We start from the raw sequence: 17,814 nt of genomic DNA, 5'->3' as shown, positions 1-17,814 counted from the left end.
CGTATGCACCAACGACAATCCGCCTCCGCTTTCTTGCAGATCCGCGCAAACTTCGCGTGTTTGGCGACTCGCGAGTCACCCGGTCAAGATTTGCAATTCCTTCACTTTTCTGCCATCCGACCGCACCACGTCTGCCCGCCCCGCCGCGCCGACGCGATGCCTCGGGGGGTCGACGGTGTCCGCGACGAATTCTAAATTTCCTCGAAATTGAATGCTACCGGGGAAGTTCGCCGCGATTCGCAGCTTTCGCGGGAACGTGTAACCAGCGTTGTAACTTCCGTATGCAGCATCTGGCTCCGCCAGAGGGGCACACATTGTGCGCGCTCGGTTATATGGTTGCGCGACGATGTTTAGAACGCCGGAATAACACGCGTCGAAGTTCAACTTAAAGTTATTCGTTGACATCTGTTTTCCTACGTGAACTCGCAAATTCGCGTCTTTGGACGCGATTATAATTTATGCGTAACTACACTCTTATTCGTAAAACTGCATACGTGCTACTACACCTTCCGCAAAACACTCGTGAGTATACAAGCGATGGAATCGAAATTAATCTTCTTCCAGATCTTTTTAAAAAACACGACTAATAAAATATTTCGACAAAACTACATTTTTAAATAACTTCATCGATGTCACAGTTTGGTTTAGATTAATATATTTAATACATATATTATGTATAAGTACATTTTCATTTTTTGCCTTGATCAATTATCAATTATTTGTTTAATGAAACAATTATGGAAAAAAGATGCGCGAGCTTAGTTATCTCGAGTTTGCAAGTGGATATCTGATTACATTCCTGAGGGCGAACAACATCGAGTCGAACGATCTCATTTGGGATTCTCTCTCGTTCCCGAGGCAATCGTCATCACCACTTCCCTCCGCATTTTCCGGGCGGCGTGTTCCGCGATACGTTTTCGCGCGTCCACGCCGCGCCGCGCCGCGACGTAGCGTAATCCGGTCGAAAAGCCGGTTACGCTCGTCCTCATTAACTCGCCTCAACAATGAGCGTGGGTGTCGGCATAGTACGTCCTTTCAACCCCCGTCCATATCCACACCCTTCTCGAAATTCGCAGGGCGCACGCGCGACCTCTCGCTCTCTCTCTCTCTCTTTCGCTTCAACGTCGACGACGACGACTACGACGATTACGTCGACGACGGGGAACGATGTGTGTGGGGGGGTGGTTCGCGCGTAAAATCGCACCGAGCGGAGGCGCTCAGTCGCGCGGGACACGTCGCGGGGTGCGGTTGCATCGTCGTGGTGGTCGGTCACGCGGTAGTACGTGCGTGCGTGCGTGCGTGCGTGCGTGCGAAGCGGGAAAGAGACGACGACCCTATCTGTGCCTTTCGCGCGGGGGTGGATGTGGAGGATGTGCGCGTGCCGATAACGATAAGGCCGCCGCAGGGATGTGCCTAGCGGGGGGCACTCGAGCCCTCCTGCTCCTGGCGCTCGTGCTGTGCCAGCGTGCCGGCCGCGTCGATGGCAAGAATGACAACTGTGAGTACGCACACACACACACACACGTCGTACACCTCGTGCCCTCTTATCGATGTAACGTGAGGGAGGATCGTAATGTTGAACCAGGGATGGGGTGCTGAAGCGCGAAAGGCTCAAATGCTTCCACATTTGTATGAGATTTTAGATAAAGCATGTCTCCTTTAATCTTTGTAAATGTCTGACTCTCGTGCATCGTGTACAAATGTTTCAAAACTGTGCTAATGTTCTTAAAATATGTGAAGATGCTTATTACCGTTTTAAAGTTATAATTGTGGATTTTATCAAACTAATTTCGATTCATTTAAAATTTCTTTACCAATTGTGCATGCATGGCATCGGTTTAGCCAACTATACTTTACGTTTAGTTAAATGTAAATTGAATAATAGCACTTACAATAAAATGATGCAATTACGGTCGCCATGTCGTATTAAATGATAAGGTAAATGTTAGAAAACATTAGAGCAGAAAAAGATAAAGTTATCATTGTACGAATATGACGCTGCAATCGGCAGTGAATTATAAAAATGTAAACTGTGGAACATCGGGATGTACACAACTTATCGGCAGTGTATCGGTTGTGTGTACATGTAACTTATCCGCAAGTGATATTTAAAAATGTTTGAGTTAAGATTGCAATTGGCTTGATACTTTAATTTAACTCCAGTCACACTTATCGATGTTATCTCAAAATGCGATTACACGACGAATTACTTTTCGATCAAAACTTTCTATTTTTATCTAACAATAAGATTAAAGCTATAGATGCTATATATCTTCAGAATTTAAGCCGATCTGAGAATATTATAGGCCATAAGCCGCTCCGATTTTAAAGGAGCGTATTTCATCAGCTCCTTTAAAATGGCCACGACACAAAAGCGGAATATATCCCTGCGAGACACACACATCGCTAGTACATCCCCCATCCATCGATGTCGTTCACCTCCCGATATCGAGAGGCAAGAATTCGAGATGATATCTGAAAATTTATCATTGCTCTCGATAAGCGCGCGCGGACAACGCGCGTCGCACAATAAAATCGTCTCGTGCCATGAAATCGAACGAGAATTCGCGTCACGGATTATCGGCGCGGCGCGCGCGGTTTCGCGAGGGAAAAGAAGAAGAGACAAGGTTCAAGAGATATTCCCGCCGTGTCCGTTCGCTCGCTTTTCGGCACCAACGTATGCTAAAAATACCGGTTTATGGGCAAAGTCGTACGACACGTAGTATCAGATTTCCCGACGTTATCGGCGCGCCGCGCAAATCATGTCTTGCTCGAATTCCATTACGTTGATCCATATGTAGAGCACTAAGAGGAATATTGGATTTAGCTCGCGCGAGCTATAATAAAACCGAGTTGCATTCCTCTATTGAGGGGAAACTCTTTAGCTTCTTTGGAAACGAATGAAATATTACGGTCGTTTCTCTCATTGAGCAAGTAGCTTGCGAATGAATTATTCGAATGGGAAAGTTTTGTTAAGTCAATTTTTTACAAAGTTGTTTCTCCTTCGTAATCGGGTAGACGGGTACAACCGGAGTATTATTTCCGTCCGTCAAGGAGGGCGAAGGGAGAAAGGATTTCTCGCGGAATCCCTTTCGGAAACGGTGAATCGACCGTATGAAATATCTTCTACTTTTTTCCGCTCCTTTTGTTCCCCTCTTGTAAAATTCACTCTTTACGGCTTATGTCCGTAACATTCTCCCGGCGGCTGCGTCTTCGCGTCCTGAAACTGCATCCGCGACTTCGTGCGCGGCGGAAAATGGGTTGCGCCCATATACGCTGCGAAGTAGGAAAAGTTGTCTTAATGCATCAGGGACACATGTGTCTAGCGTTACTTGTGCGAGGTGCGCCTCCGGTTCTTACTTGGGATTGGTAAGGTTTACGATACCGTGGCGAGAATCGATTTCGCGACCACGTACACCAGCCAGCACGAACGTCCACCGCGTTTGTCCGCGTGGATAATTCTCTTCGTGTCAGTTTTTGAACAGTATGTATAGCTAAAAGTACATAAAGTTATTATATTTAAGATTTCACGTTAGATCCAAATAAATTTCGAAGGATTTGACAAATAATCCTATTTTTAGCATTAATCGTATTAATTAACGAATAATAGAGGATCTAAAATGATGCAATACGCGTGCCGTAAAATGATAGTTCGTATGTAGGTTCGTATATGAATCAATCGACCTTTTCCTTTTGTCATTGTTAATTTAATGACTGAATTTAATATAGAACATTAACGAACTATTATGTATTATATTAATGAACGAGGATATTAATAAACTATTATATTAATTGATTAACATATGTATGCGACCATAGAGTACTTAATGAAACGCATTCAATAAAATAATGACATATTAATCTATTATGTATTGAATCGCATTAAAGCTAGATATTATGGTTTCTAAATCAAGCAATTTTATATTAGTAATAAGTTTATGATAAGTTTTTTAAATACATGGCTCATAAAAAAAAGGAAGTTTTCTTTGATATAAGAAACACGATAGGCGCCGTGGCAATAAGTACGACTTTAAGTTTTATTATTCGAATTCGGGATTCGTGGGAAATGCGGTTTGAATTAAACGTCGCTATTTCCTGTTCATAAGTTTGTACTTCACGAAAAGTCTGGGGTCGAGAGCTCTTTCCGAAAACGTCGATACTCCGGGCGCGGCGACGCGGATTAAGTGCCATTTCTACGACGGCGGGTCGCCCGTGTCGCGAATTTTTACGGCCAGGTCGCGACCCCGTGAGTTCGCGTATTCAAAACACGAGTGTCGTTTTTTAGTGGGTCCAACATATATGTAATTTCGGGGCTCGCAACGAAGAATTTTTACGATCGACACATATCCCCCTCGCTCTCGCTCCCGCGATTTCATTAGACGTGAATTTAGTATTGCGTCACGACCGAGATTTCAGCATTTCATAGTCGATAAAACGTTTGATCGGACCAACGTGGACGGCAATCGTGATGTGTGCACGAATTTACGGACGTATCATAAACGCTGAAATATTTGAGAAACACGCTGGAATACCCCTAATTATTTTGACGTGGACGAATCGCGGATAAATGCCATATATCTCATTTCATAAAACTGCAGCACTTGAAAAGACATTCTATCTTTCCACAGACTTTAATTTAGCGATTTCGTATAGACAATACTATATACACTATTCTTTTCATTATAATAACGTTAATATTGTTAATAACGTTAATAAAGACGATATTTAATTCTTGGCACAGAGTCAAATTGCAGTACATTAAAACATATATTCTTAAAATATTAAAAAGAATAAACTATGTCATTATTGAATACAGAAATTATTGAATCATCTATTCATTTACATTTCAGTCGTATCACTACTGAATTTTCTTCGACAGTATGATGAATCATGTTGACAGTTTAAAGAGGTTTACTTGTATCCCTTAATTTTTTTAAATTAAAAGCTATAAGTAAAAAATAAGTTTTATAGCTTTTGCTATCTCTATTAAACTATAATATCTATTTTTCACTCTTATTTTTTAAATTAATTTTCAATTATATGTTTTATCTCGCTTCACACAGAAACGTGTGTATATGCGTGTGTGTGATGTGTAAATGTATGTGGATGTCCGCTGTGTCGAGCTCGGGTCCGTGGGTTTGCTAAGCCCAAATGACTGTGCGGATCAGTCATCCCTGCGAGAAAGGTGCGACAGGGGTTTGAACGTACCGGTCACGGCCACCCCCAGGTAAACTTTTAAGAGCGTTCGAGTTATATGTGCGTTGATAGTATTGTTCTCGGGTTTCCTCTTCCGGCGGAAGATTGCGAGAAAAACTCGCAAATTGTGTGTGTGTGTGTGTGTGTGTGTGCGCGCTCTCGTGACAAAACAGTCGCGGAACACGATGCTTCTTTTTTCGCGCCAACGCGAACGAAAATTGAAGAGAAAACACTTGCTGTAAGATGGGTTTAAATTTATTCGACTAGAAAGAGGGAGTAACTTTGCGTCGCGACACACACACACACACATGCAGGCTGTAAACTACCGTTTCGACGAAACAATAAAAATCCAAAGACAATACGTGTTGATAACACGTAAATTTAAGTGTTAGATCTCTTGATTCGCGTCAATCAAAAGTCATTCAGAGATAATTTTCTTACTTCTCGCGCTTTCCAAAATATAGTTAGAAAAATTAAGGTTCACGTCTATATAAAACATTTTTCCCAGATTTCGCGTAAATTGACAGCGTCCCCGTTCAAGCTGAAAGCTCGCGTTAATTTTCATCGAGGGGTATATGTCACGAGAGGCAAGGTTATGACAATTTCAAACGACGAGAGAGACGCAGCATCCGATGACGTGGAATTTATCGGGCATAAGTAAAAATTTGCATTCGCATCGTTCGAGGAAGAAAATATATGGTGGCCCGGCACGACCGTAAAAATGGCGATGCGACCCTCCGTCACGAGGGAGAGATACAGATAATATCGCGCGCGCTCTCGGCGTATTCGCGCGAGAAAACTTTCGCGATGTGCCGAAGCTCCTTCCAAGTGCTCGGAGCAAAGTGCTCGGAACTTAATATGATAGCGCTCGGTTGGCGCTCAGACGAGCCGTGGTGCGCTCGAAGAGAGTAATATTGATCGACGGAACGGGCTTACATCGTGCCAGGAGGGAGAGAGAGAGAGAGAGCGAGAGAGAAAGACGGAAAGAGAGAGGGAGCGAGAGAGAAAGGAAACCAGGGCGAGGGGGGAGGCGGAGGGCGCGCACCGGGTACAAGAGGGAGGGTCGCGTTGGATGGTGGCATACGAGAAGGGGTGGGCTGCCAGAGGGTCGTAGGGCCGACGCGCACCATCGTGACCAAAGGGTCTCCTTCCCTCTCGACGTCGTTCGTCTCTCTCTCTCTCTCTTTCTCCCTCCCTATGTCCCTCATCCTTTCACTCACTTTCTCTCTTTCTCTCGCACTCTCTGTCTTCTTCTCTTCCTCCCTCGCATTCTCTTTCGCTTGCTTTCTCTCTCTTTCCTACACCTTCCCGTTTCGCTTCCCGCGGTTGCTCGCGTAAGCCCGCTCGCCCCCTCGCCCGTGGTCTGGCTCGTTTCGTACGCGACTTCACGCAAAATTCGAAACTTCGTGGTGACATTACACGGCGCGATCCATCGAACAACGGATCGATATTTGCAACGCGAACGGGCGCATTCCCAAATAACCGCTTCCTCGATCGTATGATGAGCGTTTATCGGCGTTTATCGGGAAATATTATAGCGATGTAAAAAAAAAAAAATTACGCTGAAGTTTACGCGAATTAACGCTTATAAAGTAGCTGCGCGATATTAATTTCACGTGTACGACAAATTTTATGAGTTTAAGCGACGCATAAATCCAATAACGAATTATAAGTAAAATTATTAGAAACGGGAGCACTCTGTATTAAAGTTTTTACTGTAGGTACATCAAACCACCACCGCGGGACAAAGTTAGATTGCGGGGGGTAACTTTAACTGCAAAGTGAGTAAAAATTGCAGTATCGTTTAATATCGAGGAAAGTTGATTGTTAGTTTTGTTCTATTCTCTGAAAAATTTCTGCTACTTGCCGCTTAACTTTTTGCGCGTTATTAATTATCTTTAGAACAGTTTTTCAGTTTGATATAAATGTATATCCGCTGCAATTTAATCTCATCTTACGTCAATGTCTTTTCAATGACGGATTCTTCGACTTTTTGAGTCGACCTTTTCTCAGCAAATATTTGAAAGGAGATTTAATTGCGAAGATATTTAACATCGGGAGATTAAATTCATCTCAACGAATTAAGTTTCAAGGGTGCACATAGACAATCTTCCTTTCTTTGTCAATTTCAAGTCGAAATTGAATTTCTGCGTGTGCACTTCTTATTCCTTTTCTCAGGAAGAACGGGAGAGTAATTATATTTATTATGCAGGCTGATTCTTGAGCGTTTCAACAAACGATCTGCGTCAAAAGTTTCCTTAAATCGTCAGAGAGATAAATTTCGTCTTATTATTAATCTGTTCCTACCTTTGTCTCAATCATTTATTTACACACGTCCTAAATCTGAATCATTCCATGTGATTTGCGGTGCGGACGCGACGGTAGTAGTTCATCTATTCGGATGGCAGGCATCCGCAGGCAAGTGAAACTCTAGCGGAAGGAAGTCAGACCGTTTGACAATTGCGAGATGCAGCGCGCATGTGGCATTCCGACGACGCTGATCGTCGCTTCGCCATATCTTATTTACACCGGAGTCGTGACCGCCGGCGGAAAAAGCGGCGTTTTTATCTTCACGGGGAATCTTCGTGAGAGAGACTCGCCCCGAAAATGTTCTTCTTGCTTCGGATGCGAACGGTCCATCGGCAGCTGCGAGGAGCGAGGACGCGCAGTGCGGAAAACTATCTTTCGTCGCGAGACGAGCGGAAACTTTTCAATCGAGTTTCTTGTATGGAACGACGACGATGCCGCGTCTTCACTCACCCCCTCGCGTAGCGGCTTCGTTACGAGCTTTTTATTTTCGTCCCTTCGTTCCTGCGGCTCGTCCAGCCGGAACGAATCGGCGGCACCGAAGAAATCTCGATCGCGGTGAAGCTCAACCGAGTCGAACAAATATCTCCTCACGGTTTTCTGAGCGCGGAATGCCTTGCGCAAATTGTTCCGCCTTTACAAATTGTTAAAATTACAGTTATAATACATCAGCTATAATACATCTAACATGTTTGGGATATATGTTAAAGAATACACGTGAACTCTCTGTCCATGTGTTTTTGGAATTCGGAGGGCGTGAATTCTAAATAATTAATTTTAATAAAAATGAAAAATTATTTACATCTAAAAATTTTATTTCAGCGGACCAGCATAAAAAACAATTTGGAATTTTATGTGAGCGTTTATTTAAAAGGGATTTCTGTACAAATATTCATCTCAAATGGAATCATAATATAAGGCGGAGGAAGCGGAAATTGCGACCTCGGAATAATTCGCGAAACATCGAGAGTAATTTTATTGAATTACTCACTGGAAGTAATCAAAACTGATTGTTTCTAAATTGGAATATAACATCGGATAACTACAGTTAATTAATTACATCGACAAATTACTTTCCTTGCAATATATAGGTGTAATCAAGCTAAAGCAGTAATAAAACTGTAAAAAATGGCAATCAAGCAATGCATATTCTATGTTGCTTGATGAATAAATAAAATATTGTAGTATAAAAAAATAATATAATTTCACGGATTCTGACACTTAAATGCGACACATTCAATGCATAACATTCAATAAATATTCACCTAAAAAATAAGATGAACAGAGGTCTCACCAAGGAAATCTCGCTTCCAAGAGATTCGACATTACTGTAAAGCAATTAACAAATTAATCCTTCGGCGATGTTACATCGCTATCGGTGCGTACATTGTAAATCCAAGTGTGTTATTTTTACACGCATAAACGTCTAAAAATAACACATTTGACTGAAGCTCGTTTTACATGTTTTGTTGCGTGTTAAATTAATACGTATTAAATTAAAAGTTAATACGTTTATCTGTGTTAAATGACATGATTTAAAATGGCAAGAAATGTGAAAGAAGAGCTTCAGTTAAAATAACATACTTGGATTTGCAGCGCAGTACTTTTCTATGTGCACGTTTAATCGTATTAATAAATTAAAAGTTAATACGTTTAATCGTGTTAAATCACGCGATTTAAAAGTAAGAAATGTGTAATAAGAGTTAAAATAACACACTCGGAAGGGAATTTGCAGCGTATAAAATTTCTTATATAAAATATCGCGAAGCGCGAAGATGAGACCAATTCTTCTAAAATTACAATCTAGTTTCTCTAAATGTAACTGAAAATTTAAGGAAATTCTATCTCATCGCGATAAACGAACGCGGTAGATTAAAGTTAATCGTGGCTGCACTGACAATGAGATCGAGTCGACTCATTATCTTGACGGTGCACAATCGGCTGCCAATCGGTCGAATAATTCGACTCGGTCCGATTTACGGTCAGAACGGTGCATTTAAACGATTACACGAGTCGGTGAATCGATTCTTCGATGAGGAACTGTAAATGATTAAGTACGGCAGGACGCGTTCTTGATCGTTGCCCATCTGAATAGGCGCTTCCTATTGAGGAACGCAATCGCTTTTGAGCTGACCGACCGTTGGTCAAGCGTCCTGATATTAAGCGTTTCCATCCATGGATCCATCGGAAATAGAATGTTCTAATACAAACACGATTGAAGTGTAAATATCACGTGTATATCTTGGATTTAAAAACTTCAAGAAGATATTAAAAAGATAAGGAAGATTTTAAATTTGCTTAAAAACCGCTAATAGTTCATTAATTTTACTGAACAAAATCTCTCTAAGTTTAATTTGTTAAAAAAAAAAAACTGTGATTTTAATAAATTTAATAAAATTCAATCTATTTTATATTCGTCTTTAGAAGACATTGAAATCTTGTTGAAAATCTTAAGGAAGGAATTTAGACATTTTGTCTATAATGGGATCATCTCGTATAAGAGAAGTTTGAGATCCGAAATTTCTTGCTACAATAAAGTTACTTATTCGCTAAATTCGCTAAATCATGGTCGTCTCTGAGAAAATGGTTCTCTCTCGAATATTCTCATTGTTCCTACGAAATTTATGTTCGCCATCAGAACTGATCCTGAACTCGACGAAGATTTGTGTCTCCGGTACTTGTTTTTCTGATCTCTAAAATCCCCCCTCCCTCCCTCCGGGTAGTAGTACTGAATTTAGTCTCTTTAAGACCTCAGTTTTGCCCGACTGCACAAAGGCCTTTTGTACATATTCGAAGTTTCAAACGCTAAAATTTCGCCGTGCCGCTTTTATATACTTGTCCTGAATATCTAGATGACAGAGAGAGCTCCAGCTTACTCCAATATTAAAGTAATGGCGCTTTTGTGTCCCTTCGAAACGCTCGACTCAGCAGAGTGGAGTATACATATTGTAATTATCGGACGCATCTTCAATTCATCGTGCTGTTACAAAAATAACGATGTTTGTCGATACGGAAGAAGTATATCGCGCATCGGTTCTCGATTCACGTGTGATCGGGGGGTATAAGGTATAGGCTCGGTGGCATCGACGGCAGCCTCTATATCGGCGATTCGGAATGCCACCTGCGCGTGCCATAATACATTACTTAACGGCGAGTCACGTTTTTCCTGTTCACCCGCCTCACCCAGTTGTGCAACGCAACGTACGTGTTCGACGAGCGGGCGGCGGCGCGGAGGCGGTGAGGAAGACTCGTAAAATTTCATATACCAATGGCAGTAAAAGTTAACAGCTTGACGAAGTTGTTATTACACACACAATTTATTGTTAGTACACGCAAGTCGATGAAACAAATGCATTTATACAATATGCCGCGTTATGTGTAATGTAACATGTGCCACCGCCGCCGCAGATGTGTCGTAAGAGATTGAAGTTCAATTTGGCACGAGAAGATCTCGAGAGACGCATTAAAATTTATTTAATCGAAAACACTTGCTCCCAAGACAAACTTTTTCGCGCAGCTTAATATATATTCTGAGAGAATCTATAATACACGTTTCACAATTTTGCGAATACATGTATCGCATTAATAATCGCACTCGCGCTCGTATTAACGGCGCTCGACAGAATTCATCGCTTAACGCTTTTCGTCTATCTCGTACTTGCATCTTGCCGATGGGACGACCGGTAAATTATTACTACGTAATTGATCGCGCGCGGCGCAATGCTCGGCGCTGGATTTACCCGCGGCTATTTACTCGCCGCACACTCGCACTCTCCCGAAAACACGGCGGGGCTGCTGGTGACGCAAGGACCGTTTTGCACGCTGCAGTTCAGCATGCGGTGCGAGCAAACGCATGCGTCACGGAGAACCGCGGGTCTTAGGAGTAAGTAATTTCGATGTTGCAGAGCCCAGCTGGCAAAGGGATGGTAATGGGTTGAAAACAAAGAGGGAAAGGGGAAGACTTGCGAGACGAAGACGCGAGCGCGCAAAGTTCCACAACTGCAACCTGCGCAACCTCTGTTGCCTGTCCCGAAATATGTTACGGCGTGTAATGTCGAGGAACTACGGCGATCGCAATATCGTCCTAGTCTGGGACAAAGTGCGTCTGTAACTTATTTCGCGACTGCGTTGACTGCCAACTGTCGTGCATTCGTTATCATTCGTTTTAAATGCAAATCCGCAAATCTGTCCGGCTGCAATCGCGCGCTAGCATTGTGAGCTATTTGTATACGAGGCGTCGCGTCGCGTCGTGTCATCAGCGTGCAAAAGTGGAATTTTCCGCGACTGACCTAAAAAAAAAATGTGATTTTCATCTTTGTGTAAGCGCGGTTTTTAAAGCGTGCGCGTAATGGAGCAAAAGTGCGATTGCATGTTTGTTTCATTCCGTCGAGACGTATAACGCGAAATATTGTAGCCGGCCGAAATGCTGACTTTCATTTTGTTCATAATTTTTGGAAATATTGAGTTGTGCAAATTCAATGCTGGTATTCTTTTCTTTCGAATGCAGGTTTGCGACACAGATCATAATAAGTACAAGATGCTATTTCTACAGAAAAATTTCTCTTAATTTGTGATACAAGCTTTCCTAAAAATCATTATACACACACATGCAGCCTCTAAAAAATCCGGTATATTGTCAATTTAAGCGATATTGAATTTTTTACAATTATATTTTGACGTTTGCATGATTTAAATCAATATCGTGGAGGGTGTTGATCGTCAGAGGATATTTATGCAGATGTATCCGAACCCTTCTCAGTCGCGAGCAAGTCAGATCGATTAACTCCCTTTCGTCTGTTTCCTTACAGACCAGATGAGCGACGTCTGCAAGAAGTACTTCCTGCGGGATCTCTACAGGAAGATAGACGGCGCCGTTCTTACCTCGCAAAATGAGAGGGACCTCGATTGCACCATTACTTTCCAGACTCACAGCATCCTCCAGCGGTTTATGCTCCGATTCGATCAGCTGCAGTTAGACTGCAACGACCATCTCTACATCTACGATGGCGCGCACGCGGTCGGCAGTTACAAGGTAAGTCGCAGCCATGAAATTCTACACGATGTGTATGTGTGTTTGTGTGTATGTGCCGAACGATATTATCGAGAGCAGAGAGTGCTCGGCTCTGCGGCCTTCGTGGCGAATTATTGCGGGGGCTGCTTCGATAAGACATCTCACGTTTCCTTAATGATTTCGATCGAGAGGATAACGAACACGTATAAGACGAATAAATTCAGAAAAAAATTAATGAAGGGAAAAGAGATGAAATTCAAAAGAAATTGAGTTTGCTATAGTTTCGGTGAATCGAGATTTCAATATCATAGGATTCTTCATACGAAACTAGCCTCTATATGTGCCTATTCAGCGATGAAAGTAACATTTTCTCTTCTGTGTGTCCGCGATATCGGAGACTGAACGCAGAGATTATCCCGTTTTGAAACTCCGCTGCCACATTATATTACATGGAGAGATTTAATTTACATTTTTATTATATTATGATTATCGGAGGCTACATTGCTGATTATTCGAATAAGGGTGCAAAACGCGCCGATACTGCAATTTGCGCGTGTAACCCTTCCCGCCTGTGTTAATGCGCGAATAAATATCTCTGGGCGTGGAGCTAAATTTTAGCGATATAATTCGCTTAATAAAGCGCAAAAAGTCAATTTGAATACACGAGCAAACGAACGAGTCAGCAGCTGCTCGGCGCGAGATCGTTTCGAGATGGAGGAATCGGGTCAAGGCGAGGTCGTGATAATATTCACGTGATCGCATAAAGCATATTCTTATGTAAAATAAACGAAATTATTAATGCGCGGCCGTGACAGTCGTCCTGTCGATCCGGTTTTCAGATTAGTCACCACCTTGAGGTTACTCAACACGAAATTGACGTGAGCCACCATTATGGATGTACGGATCAAAATCTCTCTATTATTTAGTTAGCGAATACCTGCCGTTTCTAGGAACGCTAGGTAAATATAAGTATTGCATAGTGTGTGCCAAATGTTAATAGGGGCGAAGGTTAACTCTATGAGATAACCTTCTATAATAAGTTAACTCTAACTTGAGCTGAAGTTTTGCCTGATGAGAATTTGTATGTGTGATACATTAATGAGCGAATTACTTAATAATGAATATACGAAACGTTTAAACGACACACGATGAAAGTGCGCAAGGATATTATTTTTCAATTAATTCGCGATGAATTTTACTGACGGAGCAAGTTCTACACAAGAGTTAATTATTAAGCTACTTAATGCTATATAGCACGAAAGTGTTTAAAGGATCAACTGGGAGCCATTAAAACGCGGCAATTTGCGCTGAAATTGCTGCGTGGCTCGTGTTTCAACTAGAAATTGCAGACGGTATTAAACGTGCTAATACACGGTGTCATACGAGTTTGGTCTCGCCATTCAAGGCGAAAACAAAAATTTATAAATGGAACTGTGATATCATTCAGAGATAATATTAATTTTCATCTCTATCGCTATTTGTTATTCGCAAGCGCGCATTATGTTATTACGGTATTGTTAGTAATTATTTTTAGACATTTTCCCACTGACGGAGAAACCTGGGTTTTATGTAATATACTCACTCTCGGCGAAATACGGAAAAAAATTTAAAGAGTGAAGGCAAGTGAAGGTTAACTGCATGTGCGGGACTGCCTTTTACGTCTGTAAAAAATTCCTAAAAAAATTCTTTTCTGTAAACTAAATCGGCGGAATATGTGGGAAGAATTTTATTGTGCTTTTTAAAAGAATGAAGCACTTTAAAGGATGCTTCGTGGCACTGCGAATATCAAGCTGTCAGAATCATAAATTTTGTATCATTATCAAAGAGATGCTGAAGATATGAACAATTAATATTTCAAAGAAAATGTCAAATACTGTTTTTGTAGATAATTAATATTTATATTTCATGTATTGATATTTCATTATCTATATATTAATGTAAAATATTTATATTATCCCATTACATATAATTATTGCTTGAGAAAAGATTGGAATAGATATATTCAATATAATTCGCAATCACATTCAATGCAAAACGAATTCTACTGCACTTCTTTTCTATTGGAGAGATATGAAGGGAGATCAATTTAAGAACCCTCATCCTCGATCCTTTTCGATTAATTCGCTGGCGAGACGGAGACATCAACGGCCGAAGATAACTCTGCGGCGAACGACTTTATTCAGCGAATCGCGGGGCCATTAACGAAAGATCGTGACTGATGTTGCACTCGCGTAACGTTTACGGTTTGCCATGAGGATTTTTCTTGGGTTTCCCTAACGATCGGCGTGTGCAGCCGATGCACTTCTCGCGTGCATTCGACGCGGACCGACCTAATTGCCGTCATCGATCAAAGACGCCGCGCTAATTGCGAGAAGAACGATGTTATTTTCTACGTTTAGAATGACGCTGTTGTGGGGAGAAAGCGAGCGAACGAGCGAGAGAAAGAGAGAGAGAGAGAGGGGGGGAGAAGGAGAGGCGAGAGAGAGAAAGATTCTTCTCTCAGGTTCGCCCGTGAGGTTGAATTTTAATGTATTCCACCCATTATGCATTCCGAACATGGCCGGCGCGGGACATGGTAACGCAAACTTGCGCCATTAATCAAGATTCGTTTCTTGAGAGAAGGAGGCGAACGGATTCAGTTCTTCCATTGTCTCAAGTTTCCTTCTTAGATTTTTCGCAACCGAGATATACTTCCGGAGTCTTCATAATAATAAAATACGTTGTTGACGCTTTGTTCCGTCTCTAATGTGTTTATCGCAAATAATAATTTCTGCATCGATCAGAAGAAAATTGATTGAGCGCAATGTCGATTATTGTAGCAATATAGCTTTTCACGTGTACTTTCGCGATTTGAGTGGAATGTCGCGACGGTATATTTCCCGAGCCAACATTCCCTGAAAAATGAATTCATTTTTTATAGCTCACCTACCTATGCATCCCGTGGATGCGTATCCGAGCACGAGCTTGTTTATTTATTAAGCGCACTCAATTACGCTTCCACACCGGTCGTAAACAACGCTCTCGTTCGCAGCCCGGCTGCAATATAGGGTGGCTAAAATCACATGCAATTCGATCTGTGTGTGTATAAAAATTACTTAAATAAGATAACAAAAGATATATATGTATGTACCTATATATATAAATTTACACGGTTTATTTGCAATAAAATCTATTTGTAAAAATATTATTTTGAAATGCTGTTTCAAATTGATTTAAAAGTACTCCAATTTTTTTACTCTCCAGTAGTTCAAGAATAAGTGATTTGTCATATAGATATAGCCACTGTGTGTGTGGAAAATTTTAAAACTGCTAATAATTTTTAAATGATTTCGTCGTCAAGTATTATCTAAAAATAAAAATACTTTATTGTATCGAATGTGTCATTCTTCATATAATCTGAAGATTTAATAAACATATACTATAGACTCGCCAGCGATAATAAATAGATTATACACTATTTAAATATTAGTTGCATCTTATTCTAGTCATCCCGTGTGTGTATTTGCTGCCGCGATATTCGCGGTTTTCGAAGCTCAGAAGAGTACGATTTTTGGCATAATTTACGAAAAATAAGCGACACAATAATCCGCGGAATATCTTCCTAATTTAAATTATCTGCGGGTAGTTTTCGCCGCGCATATTTTACTCGCGATACGCAAACGTCAAGTTTGTTTTATATATTACATCTGCATGTCGCTGATGCGCACAGGTACGCGTGTGACAAAGAACAGAGAGCCAGAGAGCAATTTTGCATAATGGTACTTTAACTTTAATCCTTTTTTATTTTCCTAATGGGCCATTAAGTATGCTTTTTTATTGCGTTACACTCTCCTCTCATTTTCAGATATATGTTACCCGTCTTTTCATCAGAAAGACTTCTTTCCGTTTTTAGATGTGTTTGCGAAGCGCGCTCTTATCCCGATATGCTGTTTCTTCGGTAAAGTGCTGTATTTTGGAAAATAAAATACAATGTGTATCGCCCTTATCACATAGGACACGAAATGTATTATTCATCCTTCAGACTGAAACTTTTAGTGGAAGTCATAAATGTTACGTTGCAAGTTGAATACGAATAATAAGTGTGAATGAAGAATGAAACTTCAAAAGTAAAGAGCTAAGTTTATTATTTTCCACCGTGGAAAAACTTAGTTTCAATTTCAGAATTTTATTCTTGTGTGGATGTATGGTAATTCTTCTTTTAATTCTGACAACGGCCGAGATGGAAATTTGTTCGCGCAAAAAAAAAGATATTACGGGCGTTTGAATTGGAAAGATCTGCCAATTAATCCTAATGCTTTGAATATTATACATATTCAATCGTTGCGTTCTTCCTACGTATGAGTAGAACGGGTACGTTTTGTGTATGTGAGATGAGTACACAGAAAGGTGGAAAGCTCCTGTCGTGAGAAGTGCCTGGAGTTTTAATTTTCAAATTGCGTTGTTCCAATGCGACCGTTGTTAAGAGTTAACGATATTTTTAACATGATCCGCTTATACTCTTTTTCTTGTATTCCCGTCCTGCTGGATTAATTTGCGTCCTGGGATCCGGGAACAGGCGGTAAAGTTCCAATTTCGTAACTTGTAATTAACTTGGCCCGCTAAGCTAACTTCGTTCGCGAAAAAAAGAAATGTGGTGGCGCTACGGAGTTGGCGGAAAAATCTGCTCTTTAATTGCTAATTCAAATAACGTAATTAACTCCTTATCGATGAGGAGCACGCTTATTGTAGATTTTTCGCTCTGTCTTCGGTAAGAGTCGAGACAACGAACGAATTTATACATAATTGGAGGAAAAATCAAGTATTAGAATGTTTTTATAGAGAGAGAAATTCACGCGCGCAAAATCCGCCAAGTGTAATAATTGTAAAGCGAGCTGTTTCATAACTTACTTTGCAATTAGTAGAGTAATTAAGCTGCACGGATTATTAACGGTATCAAAATGTTATAAAATCTTTTTCTCCGAGAAAAAATACGTCTAGCTATATAGGGATGCTGAAAACGAGGGGTTGTATTATGACGGAGGATCAAACATTGTGAATTTCTGATCTCAATAAGAACGTTCGGTGGATGTAGTGGATTTTCGGAAAACAGACAGCTTCGGTTATCGTCGTTGTACCTTTCATCGAACTTGTTGAGACGTCGGTCGATGATGATGGTAGCGCGGGGCGTGGTCGCGAGAGAGGTTTCGTGGAACCGGAAGTTGTGACGATATCGCTTCAACGTGTCATTAGTTAAGCCAGCTACGAGTAGCGGGCTCGGATATTCGCGAGTGAACATACACCCCTGCCGAAGTGAGAGGGTA

General features: G+C 41.2%; 1 protein-coding gene across 1 annotated transcript; it reads left to right on the top strand.

The window, feature by feature from the left end:
* Window positions 1–1,237: 1,237 nt before the first annotated feature.
* LOC112453502 lies at window positions 1,238–12,535 on the top strand (the record flags this gene model as incomplete). Its single annotated transcript, XM_025014291.1, has 2 exons — window positions 1,238–1,498; window positions 12,312–12,535. Coding segments are annotated over exons 1-2 (315 nt in total), but the record flags the coding sequence as incomplete, so codon positions are not given.
* Window positions 12,536–17,814: the final 5,279 nt, after the last annotated feature.

This window comes from Temnothorax curvispinosus, unplaced genomic scaffold (assembly GCF_003070985.1).
Source record: "Temnothorax curvispinosus isolate PA1 unplaced genomic scaffold, ASM307098v1 QBEX01004417.1, whole genome shotgun sequence".
NCBI lineage: Eukaryota > Metazoa > Arthropoda > Insecta > Hymenoptera > Formicidae > Temnothorax > Temnothorax curvispinosus.
This window is presented reverse-complemented; position numbering and strand designations above follow the sequence as displayed.